The sequence below is a fragment of the Bemisia tabaci genome, chromosome 3 (assembly GCF_918797505.1).
Source record: "Bemisia tabaci chromosome 3, PGI_BMITA_v3".
In the NCBI taxonomy this organism is placed as follows: Eukaryota; Metazoa; Arthropoda; class Insecta; order Hemiptera; family Aleyrodidae; genus Bemisia; species Bemisia tabaci.
Window position 1 is genome coordinate 61,979,443 of NC_092795.1, and position 14,506 is coordinate 61,993,948.

Here is a 14,506-nt window from a genome sequence, read left to right on the forward strand (position 1 = left end):
GCAATTTGTATTTTTGTCAGGAGAATTTTGGGCATCTCCAAAGGAAAATTGCAAAAAATTGCTATAAATAATTGTTAAAATTGTAAGAAATATTTATCGGAAAATTGTTTTCTCCTCCGATCTCATTAAAAAATCAGGCAAAGTTTGAAAAAAATGGCTCAGGTATATTTGTGTAAAAAATGTAATTTTAGGAATCAGTTGAGCAACCTTGGAACGGAGTAACGTTCCTTCGTGTAGGGAACGACGATTAACCACTATATCCGGCTCATTTTAGAAACAACATATGTGCCATTACTTTCCCCATTCAGATATGTGCTTTTATGGAGGAGCCAGAAATAGTGGTTCCACATTGCAATATATATTCCAGTTCTGTCTTGTTGACGTCAAAATTGGGTTCAACTCAACAGATAGGAGATCATCGCGAGTTTCTTCCTTTTTAATCAAGAAAAGAAATTTTCTTATAAAATATAAAAACTAATATACGAGTATAATGCCTAGGGCGGATGCCCCTCCTTATTTGTAAATTATGTATATATTTTGCAAATAAATAAATTAAAAAAAAAAAAAAAAAAAAAAAAAAAAAAAAAATATACGAGTATAAATTCTCTTGGTCAAAAAACGGACTCGGAGCGATCGATACTCAGAAACTGCCCGCTATTCTGCGGTGCTAGGGAAGAACGCCGTATGAGCCTTTAGACGTTGCCAAGTTTCCTCCGATAAAAACCGAATTTGCTGAAAAAATTGCAGATATTATTTTCCAAAATGTTCAGACAATTTTGTATGCGATTCAATCTAAAATATGTGAAAATTTCAAGGAAAAATATGCATGAATAATGTTGTCAAAAATACATGTTTTATCAAGGGAATTTTGGCAACTCCCGAATGTTCTTACGGCGTTCTTCCTTAGCATGGCCGTATTCGTGGCTCATTAGAGGTTTCGATCAACACTGTTGAACCCTAATTAGTGCATCAGTCATCCAATTGTTGACACTGACTGAATTATTACGTTGACGGGTAACTTCCGGGGGCTTTTACTATTCGTACTTTCGTTATGGGGCACCCGTTTAATAGGGGAGAGGAGGGAGAAGGGAACAGGGTGATAGAATGGCGTGTGGAATAGAGGTGCTTGGATTCGCGGGGAGCATTTGGTCATTGCACCCTTTTGGAGGGGGGGGAGCATTTTCGCATTTCGCGCCGCGCCGGGCACGCTAGACTCAATGCAACACAACACAACTGAGTTGCATTAATCATCCGCAAATCCTCACCTCTCAACCTCTTTAGCGCCCCCTTAAGCGCTCGTTTTTCGCCTTCCGAGCTGCATTCCATCCCCGATCCTAATTGAATCACGGTGGGGGAAAACGACCCATCTTTCCGAGACGAATAGTGCAGGAAATGCATGGGAAAAAATGGATTGCTGATTTAACCAAACCACGGGGGTTTGTCAAATTACCATTTTTTCATCGTAAAATCTACATTGTAACATGGACACTTTTTATCACTACAAAATTGTTAAATCAGCGATTTCATTTTTTTCCGTGAGATAAAGGCTGATTTAGGCTATAGAATTTTTCGATGAGAAAAATGCGTTTTGAGAAATATTATACAGAGATCGATTTGGGAAAGAACGGAACCTTAGATTGGGCTCCAGTCTAAAATATAAGGCCGATTTGAGCGAAGATAATCATTGTATTGTCCAACGTTACCCTGTAAATTTAATACACTTTGTTTAATTTTAGTTTTAAACCATGTGGATGGATACAAGAAAATACTTGTAGTGGTTACGTTATATTTAAATAAAATTCCTTCCTTCAAAAAAGAAAAAAAAATTGAGCGAGAATATGAGCGACTATGTTTGGAATTTAACCTGTAAAACACGAGCGAATAAAAAGTTGAGGGTATTTAGGATTACGCTGTATTCGCACGGATCAACATTTGCACAAAACTCACCTCATGACAAGTAAGAAAAAAGATGAAGTTGCAACCCCAGTTTTTTTTTTAAAAAACAAAAGTTTATTGTACGATTCGACTTAAGTGTTGAGTATTGTTTCTGGATTGGGAAGTTTGAGTTCATGCATTGAAAAAAGTTAGTATCTTTGTTAGAAGTTCTTTTCAGTAATTTTCGTTTTAAGATTCGTGTTCTGCGTGAAATTTTGATGGGAAAACTTTTTCCGTTTTGCTTAAATTTACATCATGTCTAGTACTACATTATTTTTGGTCAGGAGACTTGAACGCAAGAGTAGAAAAGTCAACCCAAGTATTATTAGGAGAATGTTTACGATATTCTGATTTATTCCAGACTATAGAGGGAGAATTTGAAAAATAGCAATTATTTTTACTTTTTCAATGGACCTCTCATCCTCATCTCCTTGAAACACCAACATTATGTAAAAAATTGAAAATTAACGGATAAAGTTAGGCGAATAATGTTGACCGAAAGATTAACTTTTGCTTGCCGTGCTGCTTGGTACTATAATTAATTCGGAGCAAATTTCTCGTCACTTGGCATAAAGTTCGTCCAAATTGGCTAGTCTTAAATGTTACAAAATTTAATTTTGATTAATAATTTTTAAAGATTAATAGTAAGCAATAGTACGATCTGTCCCTATTCCAAGCCTTTACCCCCTTCAAAAAATATGGTGGTTTTCATAATCTATACCACACGAATGCACATATCATAATTTATTCACCTGTTTTCCACCTGTGGGCTCTCAAAAACTTTTGCTTAAGCAGACGGAGAGGACTCATCTCTGCTGGAAAATGGTTTAAAAATCACAATCAGCAAATCGCAAAAGACAGAAATTCACTCGTAACTTCATAATCTGCGTAAGAAATTTACGCATTTTTGAGCTGAGAAGTGCGAAAAATTGTTATTCAGATTTTTAAATTAGGAGCAAGTTTTAGACTTTCCCGATGCCTGCGCGATTCGTGATTTTGGAGCTCTTTTTCATAAAAAGCAACTCTTTTTGATCAACTCTTATTGTGATATTTCATCAACTACCGATGTTTTACCGTGTAATTTTGTGATTTAGTGCTATGAGGATAGACTTGATGTTCGAAATTTACATCCACTAAAACAATAAACAACGAGCGTGTAAAGGCAAGACTCTTTCTCGTTTTTATTTTTTATCGCTCCGGCGAATGCTTACGACAGACTCTACTCTTCATGTGCGGGGGAAATAAATGCAAACTTCAATCATCCTCGATCAATAAGTGCGAAAGTAGAGGAAGAAGGGTTTTCAACGAGGTATAGTGACGTGCAAAAATTCTGTTTCAAGCTTAATCCGTCTATCGGATTATGCGTCACTGATACTTAAGGGTTGAACTCTCACTAGCAGTAAATGACAAAAACCTTCGCTATCTAAATCTGATATCCTAATTCTTGCGACAAGTTACTAGAAAACTAGATATGCATACCTTTCATACCTAGCCTTAGTTTCTCTATCGAGAACTCTTGTCGAACGGAAAAGTGGCGTTTCGGAGGCTCACTGTTGACAGCAGTTGTTGTTGCTCTCCTGAATACCAGGATCGGCTCATTGCGATGGGAGATCAAAATGGGCCAACAGTTGCCAAGTCAGTTAAATGGGGATTATTTTAGACAAAACCCCTTGAGATGAATCGATTTATCTCTCTTTCCTTGATTTCCAAGTACCCTATAATCAACGCGCGAATAATCGCAGTGAATATCGATAAAGATCGATTTCCACTCAGGTGACTTTTCCGAGCGGTAGCGGCGGGTGGACCTGTCCAATATGAGCCCGATGACGGATGCTGCAGGGTTGTCGATTTGCAACTCAAAGTGAAAGTATTTTAGGAGAGAGGAGAAACAAGCAAAGTTGCCAGGTATGAAAGTAATTTTTTATTTTTGCATTTGTTTTCTGCCGTGCCATTTAAAGGACAGTGTATAAAAAGGAAAAGTATCTTCAGTTTTTTGATGAAACTGAAAAAAAAAACTCTCCATTTGTATATCGAGCCGCTTCCTCAGCGCACTGCCCCGCTCTGCGACTCCCAATCGCAATTGGAATGGCTCCAAATAATCTCCAGTCAGATAATGGGAAATCGTGGGGATGGTTAGGAATCGAGGAAGTTTACCAAGGGATTTATATATTTTCCGTTGAACGCAAGAAGGCCGAGAATAGCACATACTGGACGCTTACGTGGTAGGCATGAAAATTATGGTGAGAGGCGCATTTCATGGTTAGACGTCCTTAGAGAGAGAGAGGCAACTTGTAGACAACCTAAGACAGCCGTGCTACCGCTCATTAGGGGCGGACTAATTCAGGGAGCGAGGGGGCGATCGCCCCCTAAACTTGCCCTAAGGGGCCTGGGCCCCTTTTCCAAAGGGCAATAGTCCTCGACACGTAATTGAACGGTAAAAATTAAATTAATAAATTTAATGTCAAGAATATAACTAAGGAAGAGCATGTCAATCACACTGATTAAATTATTTTAGTCACATAAATGCAATTGAACGTATTTCTACCAAATAGAACTATGTGCGGGTGGGAAAGATGAAGTGTGCTCGCGGTGAGCTGGATAAGGAACAATGTAAAAGAGGGCTTGATTCCTTTTGAAGAATTGGAAAAGCGGGATTTTAAATTCACCTGACGGGACTATGTGCCAACTGAATGCGGGACTCATGTGACAAGAGCCTCGTGGACAGGGCTCATGAGTCTCAGGGGCATAGCTCCTCAGATGGCTCCTGTCGTTAGCGCTGACGTCACTATGGCGCTTTATGATTCCCATTCATCTTAGGGCCCAAGAACTAATACCAGCACACCCGATATTTGCCAAGATTCGGGGCGATCTGACAATTTGACGGTGAACTTTTTCGCGGTCGGAGCTGGGATGAGGAATCCGAGTGACGGGAGGCAGCGCTGCGGATGCGAGCTTCCGGTGGATGTCATGTTCGTCCCGCTTTTTTCATCTTCGATCCGAATCTGTTTGTTTTCAGTCGTTGGCTGCCGCGCCGGCGGCCTGATCGCGATTCAAATTGTCATTAGCGAGTCATTAACCTGTAAATTCAGCAAACCATAATAATGCCCCCTCCCACACTCAATGTTCGGAAGCATCACCATGGTTATGTCGCAGACTAATACTCAAATCAGGCATTTCGGTTAAAGGCCCAGACAAATAGTCAAATATCCTTACTTGGACTGAAATTCTGATTACTTTGCTGACTGTAGACAAAATAATTGAAAGTATTTCTGCCAAACGGAACTATGTGCATCAAGACATTAGCCCTGAGACCCATAAGGATATATGATACAGGGCTCACGTCATAATGCACGTAGTTCCGTTTGACAGAAATACGTCCAATTCTCTTATCATATGGGAAGGAATTCTTTGTAAGAATTTCCTTCGTACAATCATTAATAAGTTTCTACTCCCGAGTAAAAATTGGCAGTAGAATCTGTGTTCCAAAATACCATAGACCTACAGCCGACTGTAAGATTTTCAATAGCTTCTATAGCCGGCAACACAATTTCTTATAGCCTTTTATAGCCGATGGCGATTAAGCAACAGCCTGACGATAAAGTGTATGCTAAATTTTACAAATTATGGATGCTAGGACTTAGTGAGTTTTTGGACTACCACTCTCTTTTTGGGCCGTAGTATCTTGATTTATTTTGCGAGGAAAGCTCCGTACTTTTGATGGCTGCCTGCCATTCCTAATATGTTGGAGCGCCTTCAATTTCGTACGATACTGTGCAATACCTCTGGTGTGAAATAGTTGCTTCAAGCGCCGTGGTACGCTGCGGCGCGGCGCGGCGGGCGGGCAGCCAGCGCGAAACGCGCATTGGCGCCTACAAACCTAACAGGGATACTTCACGCGTTGCGCAATGCGTGAAGTATCCCTGTTAGGTTTGTAGGCGCCAGTGCGCCGCCGCTCCGCTTTGTGTTAGGCTCTAATATTTAATCTCGTGGAGTCAGCGTTGTTCAACTCATGACTTTGAAATGTTTGCACATCCTGTATGGATTATTCGTATTGTAATTGATGAAAAAAAATATGTATTAAAGGAAAATATAATGTGCGTTCTGTAAATATTATGGTGATTCCGTACAAACTTAAGGATTTACAAAGCACACGAATTTCTACACAATGTCTTATAGCCTTTTATAGCCGATGGCGAAAAAGCAATAGCCAGGCGATAAAGTGTAAAGCCCGGCTACAGGAACATTTCCGACAGGACATTTTTTATCGCTTCATGTAGCCCGGCCGTATGATTTTTTCCACTTTCTACAGCCAGGTATATGATTTTCTATCGCTTTCTTCATCTTCAGTCGGCGAAAAGAACACCTATGGTATTTTGAAACGCAGCTCCTATCGCCAATTTTTACCAGGGCTAGTCCTTAAATGCACATTTATCGCAAAATCTACAGCATCTTATAAAATAAATATATGTAGTTTTCACAATGGACCACTAGACAAAGCACGGTGTTATAAGCATTCTGATACATGCTTCATAGCCAAAATTTCACGTAGAACACGATTCGCGCGACACATATTGAAATCAATTCCTAACCAGGATATTTATTATTTCTTCCTGACGCGTGAATTCAAACCTCCCGCTCATGAAAACATCATACGTATATATCAGACCGCAATCAACTAAATGGTACCGTGGCAGTCTCTGCGGTACGAAAATAAGGCAGCCTCGATATTGATGCTTTGGCTCGGCTATAGCAAATTGTTTACACTTTGAACAATAAAGGGTGGGAAATGAATAAAGTTTGATTGAAGCCTCCCAAAAACCGTTGTAGTGCGCGATTTGACTCACGTAGAGTATTGTGTTTCTTGTGACCGGGCAAATCAAATTTTCCGTAACCAATGTAAAATTAAAACGTTAATATCTTAGTTAGGTGTTGATTTCAGTATTTGATGGAAGAATAATGTTTTACGTGAAATTCTGGTTAAGAAACAACAGAAGAGAAGTACAAAGAGCAAGCACGCCCTGTTTATCGATCCTTTTCCATGGGTTTAAATGGAAGATCAATCGATGTATCGCAAAGCACGCCACGCCACTGCGATATCGTGTTCTTCAACATGTGAAATCTATGTCATCATCAGACATAGAAAATTGACAATCAGACAGGTATCGTTTTTTGTCAACAACCTAAAGACAATTCTGTTGCAAAAACAACCTAATTGTGACTTAATCCTGTTAAATTTTGTTACAGGAAGGATGAAAAGAAGGTACAAAGATGTGACGATGGGAAACTACGAACAAAGCATCCTCATATATCTCACTCTTTTACTCATTGGTAAGTTTAGCCCCTGATTTAATTGAATTTCTGAGTGCTTTGATGAGCAAGTTGTATATTTTAGAGTACCTCGATACAAGAATGTAAAAAATCCTCGATAAATCTCGGGTATAGAGAGTGAAAGACTATTTTGGTAAAATTGACAAGATAATAAAAAGGGAAAATTTACAACGGTGCTGCGATAATAATTGCACCGATTATTTTCTAAATCACGTAAGCACCAAAATTGCGAATGCGAGGAAAACAAGAAAACCCGTTTTATACGCTTTCTTGATAATTTTCTAATTCCAAAGAGATATGTCCTTTTAGAAAGTTATTTCAAAAGCAGAAATGATTGATAACATACACCAGATAAAGCAAAGAAAAAACAACCCATCTACCACCAAAAGAGAGATTGGCGCTTACACGATTTGGAAAAGAATCGGTTCAATTTAATTTTGCGTCAAATTAATCATCGTCGTCCGAGAAAATTTTTTCGGGTAAAAATCTCAACTTCAGGACAAAATAGCAAAAATTCATGTTATTTTAAAAGAAAAGAATATTCTTCATGAGTTTTTAAGATTTAATAAAATCATTCGATTTAAAAATAAGACTTAAAATATAACTCTGCAATAGAACTCTCCTTCTCGCGAGTGAGAAAAAAAACCCCTCTGGATGCGCGTCATGGAAACGCTCTTGGTTCAAGGGGAAAAAAGTTAGGTAGCATTTACCGTACTCTGGTTAAAAAACGGCACAACCAGACAGTATGGTAACTTCCACCAAAATTATTGTCACAATAAGGGAAAATCTTGTTACTTTTACGATAATTTTGATGAAAATTACCATACTTTCTGGTTGTGCAGTTTATTGACCAGATTATGGTGAATGCTACCTAATTTTTCTCCGTGTTGCATCATAAATCGGGTCCAAAATACAAATCGTGCAAGAGGGTTGAATCTTTCTGGCAGGAGGTCGTTTATTGATATTTTCCGGCGTTTTTAGGTCAGTTCATCCCCAAGTTTCCGAGCAAGGGGTCAGTGGTCAAGCGTCCACCTGGAAGGGTGCCGGCGCCCCCTCCGTCCCCAAGAGCGGAAGGGGCGGTGGACGCGGGGGAGTTGCGTGTTGTGCAGTGTCCCGTTTTGAATAAATCAAGATGCCTCGACGAGATAGCGCTTACCACCTTCACCGCCCCGACCCCCGACCACCTTTCCCCTCTCCGAGGTTTTCTCTTTTGTCGGGGGATTCACCTCACTAAAACGTGGGCTCCCCGAGCAGCGGTGGTCAGTGGACCCTGAGTTTGGCCAAAGTGAAATCACGGAAAAAATATATAGTGCTGAGCACTACCTGTTCGGATCAAATGGAGCCAGCCAGTATGGCAGTAGCGCTGAGCCCTAAAACTGTGGGGTCCGGCCCTGCAGACTAAAGTCCCTGTATACTGAGAGTTAAGACAGTGTGAATCCATTTCCGATTGGTACCCGTATTTTAGGCCTCCACAGTGTCACAAACGAGAATGAAGATTACATCTAACCAATTGCGAAGATTATATAATCTGGAATGGACCGGGAATCACGGGTTCGGAAAGGAATAAGCGGAACTTCGCTACTTTTGAGTTAGGTCGCTCATGTATTGAGGTAGCTTCTTATTGCTCCTATACTTGCAGTGCCGCAGTGATTAACCTCCGCACCTCAGATACCCTAGAATTCAACATGCATGAACGACAAATGTACAACATACTTTAAATGAACATGCTTCAATTCGGCAACAACGCAAAGGTACGAAAATCTGGGGCTGAAAGCGGAGTCAGATTTATTGCAACAACTCGCGAGCGCGCAGTCATTAACTTCCTCTGTCATAGTTATGCCCCCCTCCGACCCCCATGTGTGCTCCCCCCCCCCCATAATCCTTCCGGTATTTTGTCCATTTGTTGCCTTCTGCAGCCCCGCCCATGGCTACTTACTGTCATCATTACTGTTTGTTTCTTGTCCCAATTTCCCTTGCCGGAATGACTGAGTAAACAAATTGCTCCGATAAAATGATTTGGACTGCATTCGGCAAAATGGGAACAAAGCTCTTCAGCGGACTGATTGTTGAAATTGATGGAAAAAGCAATAGACGAAGGAGACATAGAGAGTAAGGAGCGATCCTATTGGTGGAAATGGGTGGTTCCTACAGACAAAGGGAGAAAATGATAAATCTCTCGTCGTTGCCGTTAGTTAGTCTATTACTTACCCCCTTTGTCCATTGCAACCACCCGCTTCCACCAATAGGATCTCTCCATATCTCTTTTGTCTCCTTTGTCTATAGCTTTGTCTATCAGTTTTAATAATCGGCCCGCTGACCTTCTTTTCTAAAGTGAGAAGTCAACTCTTTAGTCGGATGGTACGTTATTTTGTGAAAATATGTGCATCTACATCGGACTTGAACAGGAATTTCAGTTTATTTCCATGAGTTCTGAGAGGGACCAACTGAAGGCTTTTGGAAGTTGAAAAATTGTGCAGTGGTGTTTTTGCACGTGTGCTAAGTAAAGGCTGCCTCCTGAAAAACATTTTAAAATGAATTTTAATATTTTCATTACTTATTTACTATAACTGATAGTCCTCAACAGAAAGGAGTAACAGTCGGAAGTTGGACGCAATTTTCTGAGTGAGGCAACATTTGTGGAAAAGACAACCACATTTGTCGAGACGCAAGTCTTCGAATAGGTCTATTTGGACATCGAGGCGTCATTTGGCCTTCCTTAAAAATAAAAGGGAAAATATCAATGTGCGTAGCCTCCTTAAATCCTCTGTGTGTATTCCGGAGTGCTTGACAGTCAAAACGCCTTCACTCCCGTGTGTATGCAACACGGACATCCATGGAGCTCGAATAGCTGCATCCAGGAGTTGAAAGTGAAATATGTATGTACAGTGTTCGTCGCATTCGACGCCAACTGAATCAGTCGTTTCCAAAAGACAACAGGTCCATTCTTCTATGAGTCATAGCCAGCATGTCCATTTCTGCAAGCCAAGACTCATGCAAATATTTGAAAATAACTGATTTAACTGAAGGCGCTGTGCTGGGTTGTCTTGCACCGTGACATTTAAGCGTTGTCTACTTTGCCAATGAAGTGAACTATCACTGATTTTTATCGCGACATTGTTAATTTTCCGAGCTTGATTTTTAAATATAGAACACCGTTGCTGTCCTAATATGTGAGCTGCGGTCGGTCCCTACCCTCTCTGATCTAAGAACGACAAATGCGGCAAAATTGTTTCATGGTCATTTCAGGAAAAATACGAGCGCGCATCTCAACATACATATATTTGTATTTTTGTCGCTGAAGAGTTAGAAAAAAGTCTAGTCAGAAATGTAAATCAACCTATGGATCATTCAGAGCTTGGTGCGACAGAATCCAACACTCGTAAAAATTATAAGTCTCACGTTACTTATTTTCTTTTTTTAGATTGTATCGCACCGCACAGGGTCAGGTGGTGTCAAAATTAGTTTGCTCTAACTGCAATTTTCAAAGTCTGAATCCCGTCTCCCAAGCTACCGTATGACTCGAACTTCGGGTCGCAGGCACCAGGTTTTTTTCTCGAGCAAAAATACAATACTTTGACTGCAAATTAAAAAGCAACGTCTAATTACCGGTTTGGTCTAGAATTTGTGGATATTTTTTATCCTTAAATGTTCATACATCAGCAGGACAGCACTCCTTCATGCTTATCAGTGACTTAATTTTGAGTTTTTGTCGACTAAGACCCTTTTGTCTATTAATTTATCTTCCCTCCAAGTCAATTTTATCGGTTTTCTTTTCGCTAAATGCTTCTAAGTTATAAATATAGTTATAGTTCTAAATACTTTTCCACACGTCTTGACTGTGAACGCTATAGTATTAAAAAGGTTTTTCATGAATTTAGTCTGTAAATCTTTTTCAAATGGAAAAACCTTATTTTTCTTTATGCCGTACATAACATAATGTCAATACGACCGTAAAATTGAGGTTGCGCTCTTACGGGGCGCTTCAAGTACTGAGTAAGTGACGTCATTGTTCATTTCCGCTCGTGCGACTGAACAACCCTAAAAATCTAGTACCCCAACAACCAGACTATAATAAGTCGGTAGGAATCGTAAAACGGTGTGCATGGATGCCAAACTTGCTCACGTTGCTTACCAATTTATGAGCGGGTTCGACTACTTCCTCTTTTATCATTCTCGATGAATCTATGTCATCATTTTGGAAGGAGGGGGTGAATATTTTCTGTCTTTCAAACAGAGTCTCAGATTTAAGGGTAAATCATTACACTGCATGTGTGAAGCACTTTGTGTGCAAGATCCACGGAAATGCTTCCACCTATAGGATCCCTCCATAACCTCTTTGTATTCTTTGTCTACAGCTTTGTCGATCAGTTTCAACGATCAGCTCTCTGGAGACTTAATTAGGGAAATAAAGTCGGAACTAACGTAAATAGTTTTTTTCTTTTTTTTTCGGCTGAAGTTGGTTAACTACTCTGCCGTGCTAAGGAAAAACGCCGTATGAAAATTCGAGAGTTGCCAAGTTTCCTTTGATAAAATGTTTATTTTTGAGGAAAATTATGAATATTTTTCCTTGAAATTTTCCGGAACTTTAGACCAAAATACGAACTAAATTCTCTGAAAAATTTAAAGAAAAATATTCATAATTTTACCAGGGAATTCATGTTTCATCGAACACAATTTGGCAACGCCTTAAGGTTCATACGGCGTTTTTCCTTAGCACGGCAGTACTGGTGAGAGAGAATCCAGTGATTGAGCGATGTTGACGGCAACAAAGGTCAGACTGAACAATACCGTTGGTCTAGGAGCGGCCGGAGCTCGGTGGGCGGGGCGGGGGCGGGGCGCGAGTCGATAAAAATGAAAAGTGGAAAAATGAAGGTGACTGACATGCGGTTATCGATTTTCACTTTCGTCCACAATCCGCGTCCACTTCTCACGGCGGGCGGCGGCGGCGGAGGGGCCTTTGACGGAACGAGACGGGACGGACGCCACACTTCTAGCTCTACGCCGGCGAACAGGTGTCACATTCATACGATTAAGGGCGGTCATGGTTTCACGCGTAATTAAATGTGCTGCAATGGATCTAGGAATCGTTTCCTAATGGGAAAATTTTATAGTTCAGGAGAGTGTAATTGGACGTATATATTCCCATCAAAGAGAACTATGTGCAGAGGGAAAGATTCGGTGTGCTCGTTCGTGCTCGGGCCTTAAGAATTAATGGAAAATACAAAGTGCCAGTGACGTTAGCGGAAACGACGATCGGGAAGGCTCACTGGCTCATGGGTGCCGCACTCAGTTGGCTCACAGTTCCGTTTGCGGAATTAGAGAAGCAAGATTTCACGTTCTGTCAAACGGAACTATGTGCAGCGTGTATGAGCCGTGGGCATGTATCTAGAGCCTTGTGGACAGGGCTCATGAGTTAAAGACTGCCCCGATCGTCGTTTCTCTCGTCACTGCCGCTGACGTCACTGGCGATTTATACTTCCCATTCATTCTTAAGACCCGAGCACGAACGAGCACACCCCATCTTTCCCTCTGCACATAGTTCTCTTTGATAGAAATACGTCCAATTAGGTCCCTGGTCCATTTCAGGGTTAGGGTTCTGAATCAAATATCGACGAGGATATTCATTCTCTGAAAAACTCATCGGATAGCGTCATCGAGGAGCTTTGGAACCACCGACACCCCAACCCCCCCCCCCCCCCCCCCCACCAGCAAAAGCAAGGTGGGAGAAACCAAGAACGTCACTAAAGCGGTGGATGATGTCATTAATAGAATTCCGGTATATCTCGGTTAATATTAAACGCAGAAAGCTGCTGTTTGGACAGATCTTATTATTTGTAGCTGATCTACAAGAATCAAGCATCAAAACACGATTCTGTGACCAGCGCAACTGACCCATTCCTGCGAGAAGACTTCAACCAAAATGTTAGTGCACACTGTGATCATGCATGTTTCAGTCCAAGCTGCTGCGGAATCACATGACTATTGCAAATAGTGGGGCTGCAAACTAATTTTTCACGGGTTTTGTTCCATGTAGGTGTGCGGAGCGGCCGGGGTCAGTGCAGCAAGGACGAATATAGGAAGTGCGTCACAATGGCTGACCCCCTACTGCAAGAGTCGCGGCTCATCTACCCGGACAACATGGCCGACATCGACAACGTCTGCAGGTTAGTCTAAAGTATCCAATCTGCGGGCCAATCATCGAATTTCCATCGACACCGAGTCGAATGATTTTCATACACATACAGCATTGCAACATAGATATTTGTCAAAAGAAGCCATGCAACAAAGAGGCGGTTGTAAACCCGGTCGACAGTCGAAAAGTAGTATGTTGTCCCTATATAATAAAACGTTTAGAGCAGAAGATAAGTCTGAGCGCCTTCATTTACCTCCGTATGCAACATGCACATCTAGCGAGCGCGAATAGTCGCACCGCATTGTATCGCCAAGAGTGGCACAGTTATGAGAACCACACAAAAAGCCAAAGTGCCCTCATTTTTTGGTGTATGCAATACGGACGTGCACTAATCACGAATAGTTGCATTCAGGCGTTAGCATGGAAATTCTGTCGGGTCGCATGTGTTACTCATGAAAACGCTAGGGGTTCAATTATTGAAATTTCGTGTCTGTCGACTGGACAAGGCGAGACAAAGGTGGAATGGAGTAAGATGGTCGGTTTTATCAATCGTCCTTTTTCTCGTGTCCGTTTGGGTTGCAATTGACGATAAACTATCGACAACTCGAGGGGTTCCGGGTCGATTGTTGAATCGTTATCGAATGAACTTTATCGATAAATTCCTGTCTTAGCAATACTGTTTATCGATCAAGGTCATTCGATAGTGATGCAATAATCGACCCGCCGATCCTCCTACAAGCTGATTATTGAAATTGATTGACAAGGCGATAGACAAAGAAGACATAGGGGACATGGAGCGATCGTATTGGTGGAAACGGGTGGTCATTATAGACTAAGGGGGTAAATGATGGACTAACTACCAGCGGGCTGATTATTGAAATTGATAGACAAAGCAATAGACAAAGAAGACAAACAGGATATGGAGGGATCCTATCGGTGGAAGCGGGTGGTTGCAATGGACAAAGGAGGTAGGTAATAGACTAACTAACGGCAACCCACGAGAGACCCGACAATTAGTCTATCATTTCCCCCTTAGTCTATGAGAACCACCCATTTCAACCAATAGGATTGCTTTATACCCCCTATGTCTTCTTTGTCTATAGCTTTGTC

The 14,506-nt window shown here is 41.1% G+C and overlaps 1 protein-coding gene across 3 annotated transcripts in view; it reads left to right on the forward strand.

The window, feature by feature from the left end:
- Positions 1 to 14,506, forward strand: part of LOC109033975 (uncharacterized) — a 56,091-nt gene that overhangs the window by 14,757 nt on the left and 26,828 nt on the right. For all 3 annotated transcript variants that reach the window (XM_019046864.2, XM_019046863.2, XM_019046865.2), the window contains exons 2-3: positions 7,180 to 7,263; positions 13,298 to 13,427. In XM_019046864.2, coding sequence (XP_018902409.2) covers positions 7,185 to 7,263; positions 13,298 to 13,427 — 209 coding nt within the window. In that variant the 5' untranslated portion in view covers positions 7,180 to 7,184. The remainder of the gene's footprint in view (positions 1 to 7,179; positions 7,264 to 13,297; positions 13,428 to 14,506) is intronic.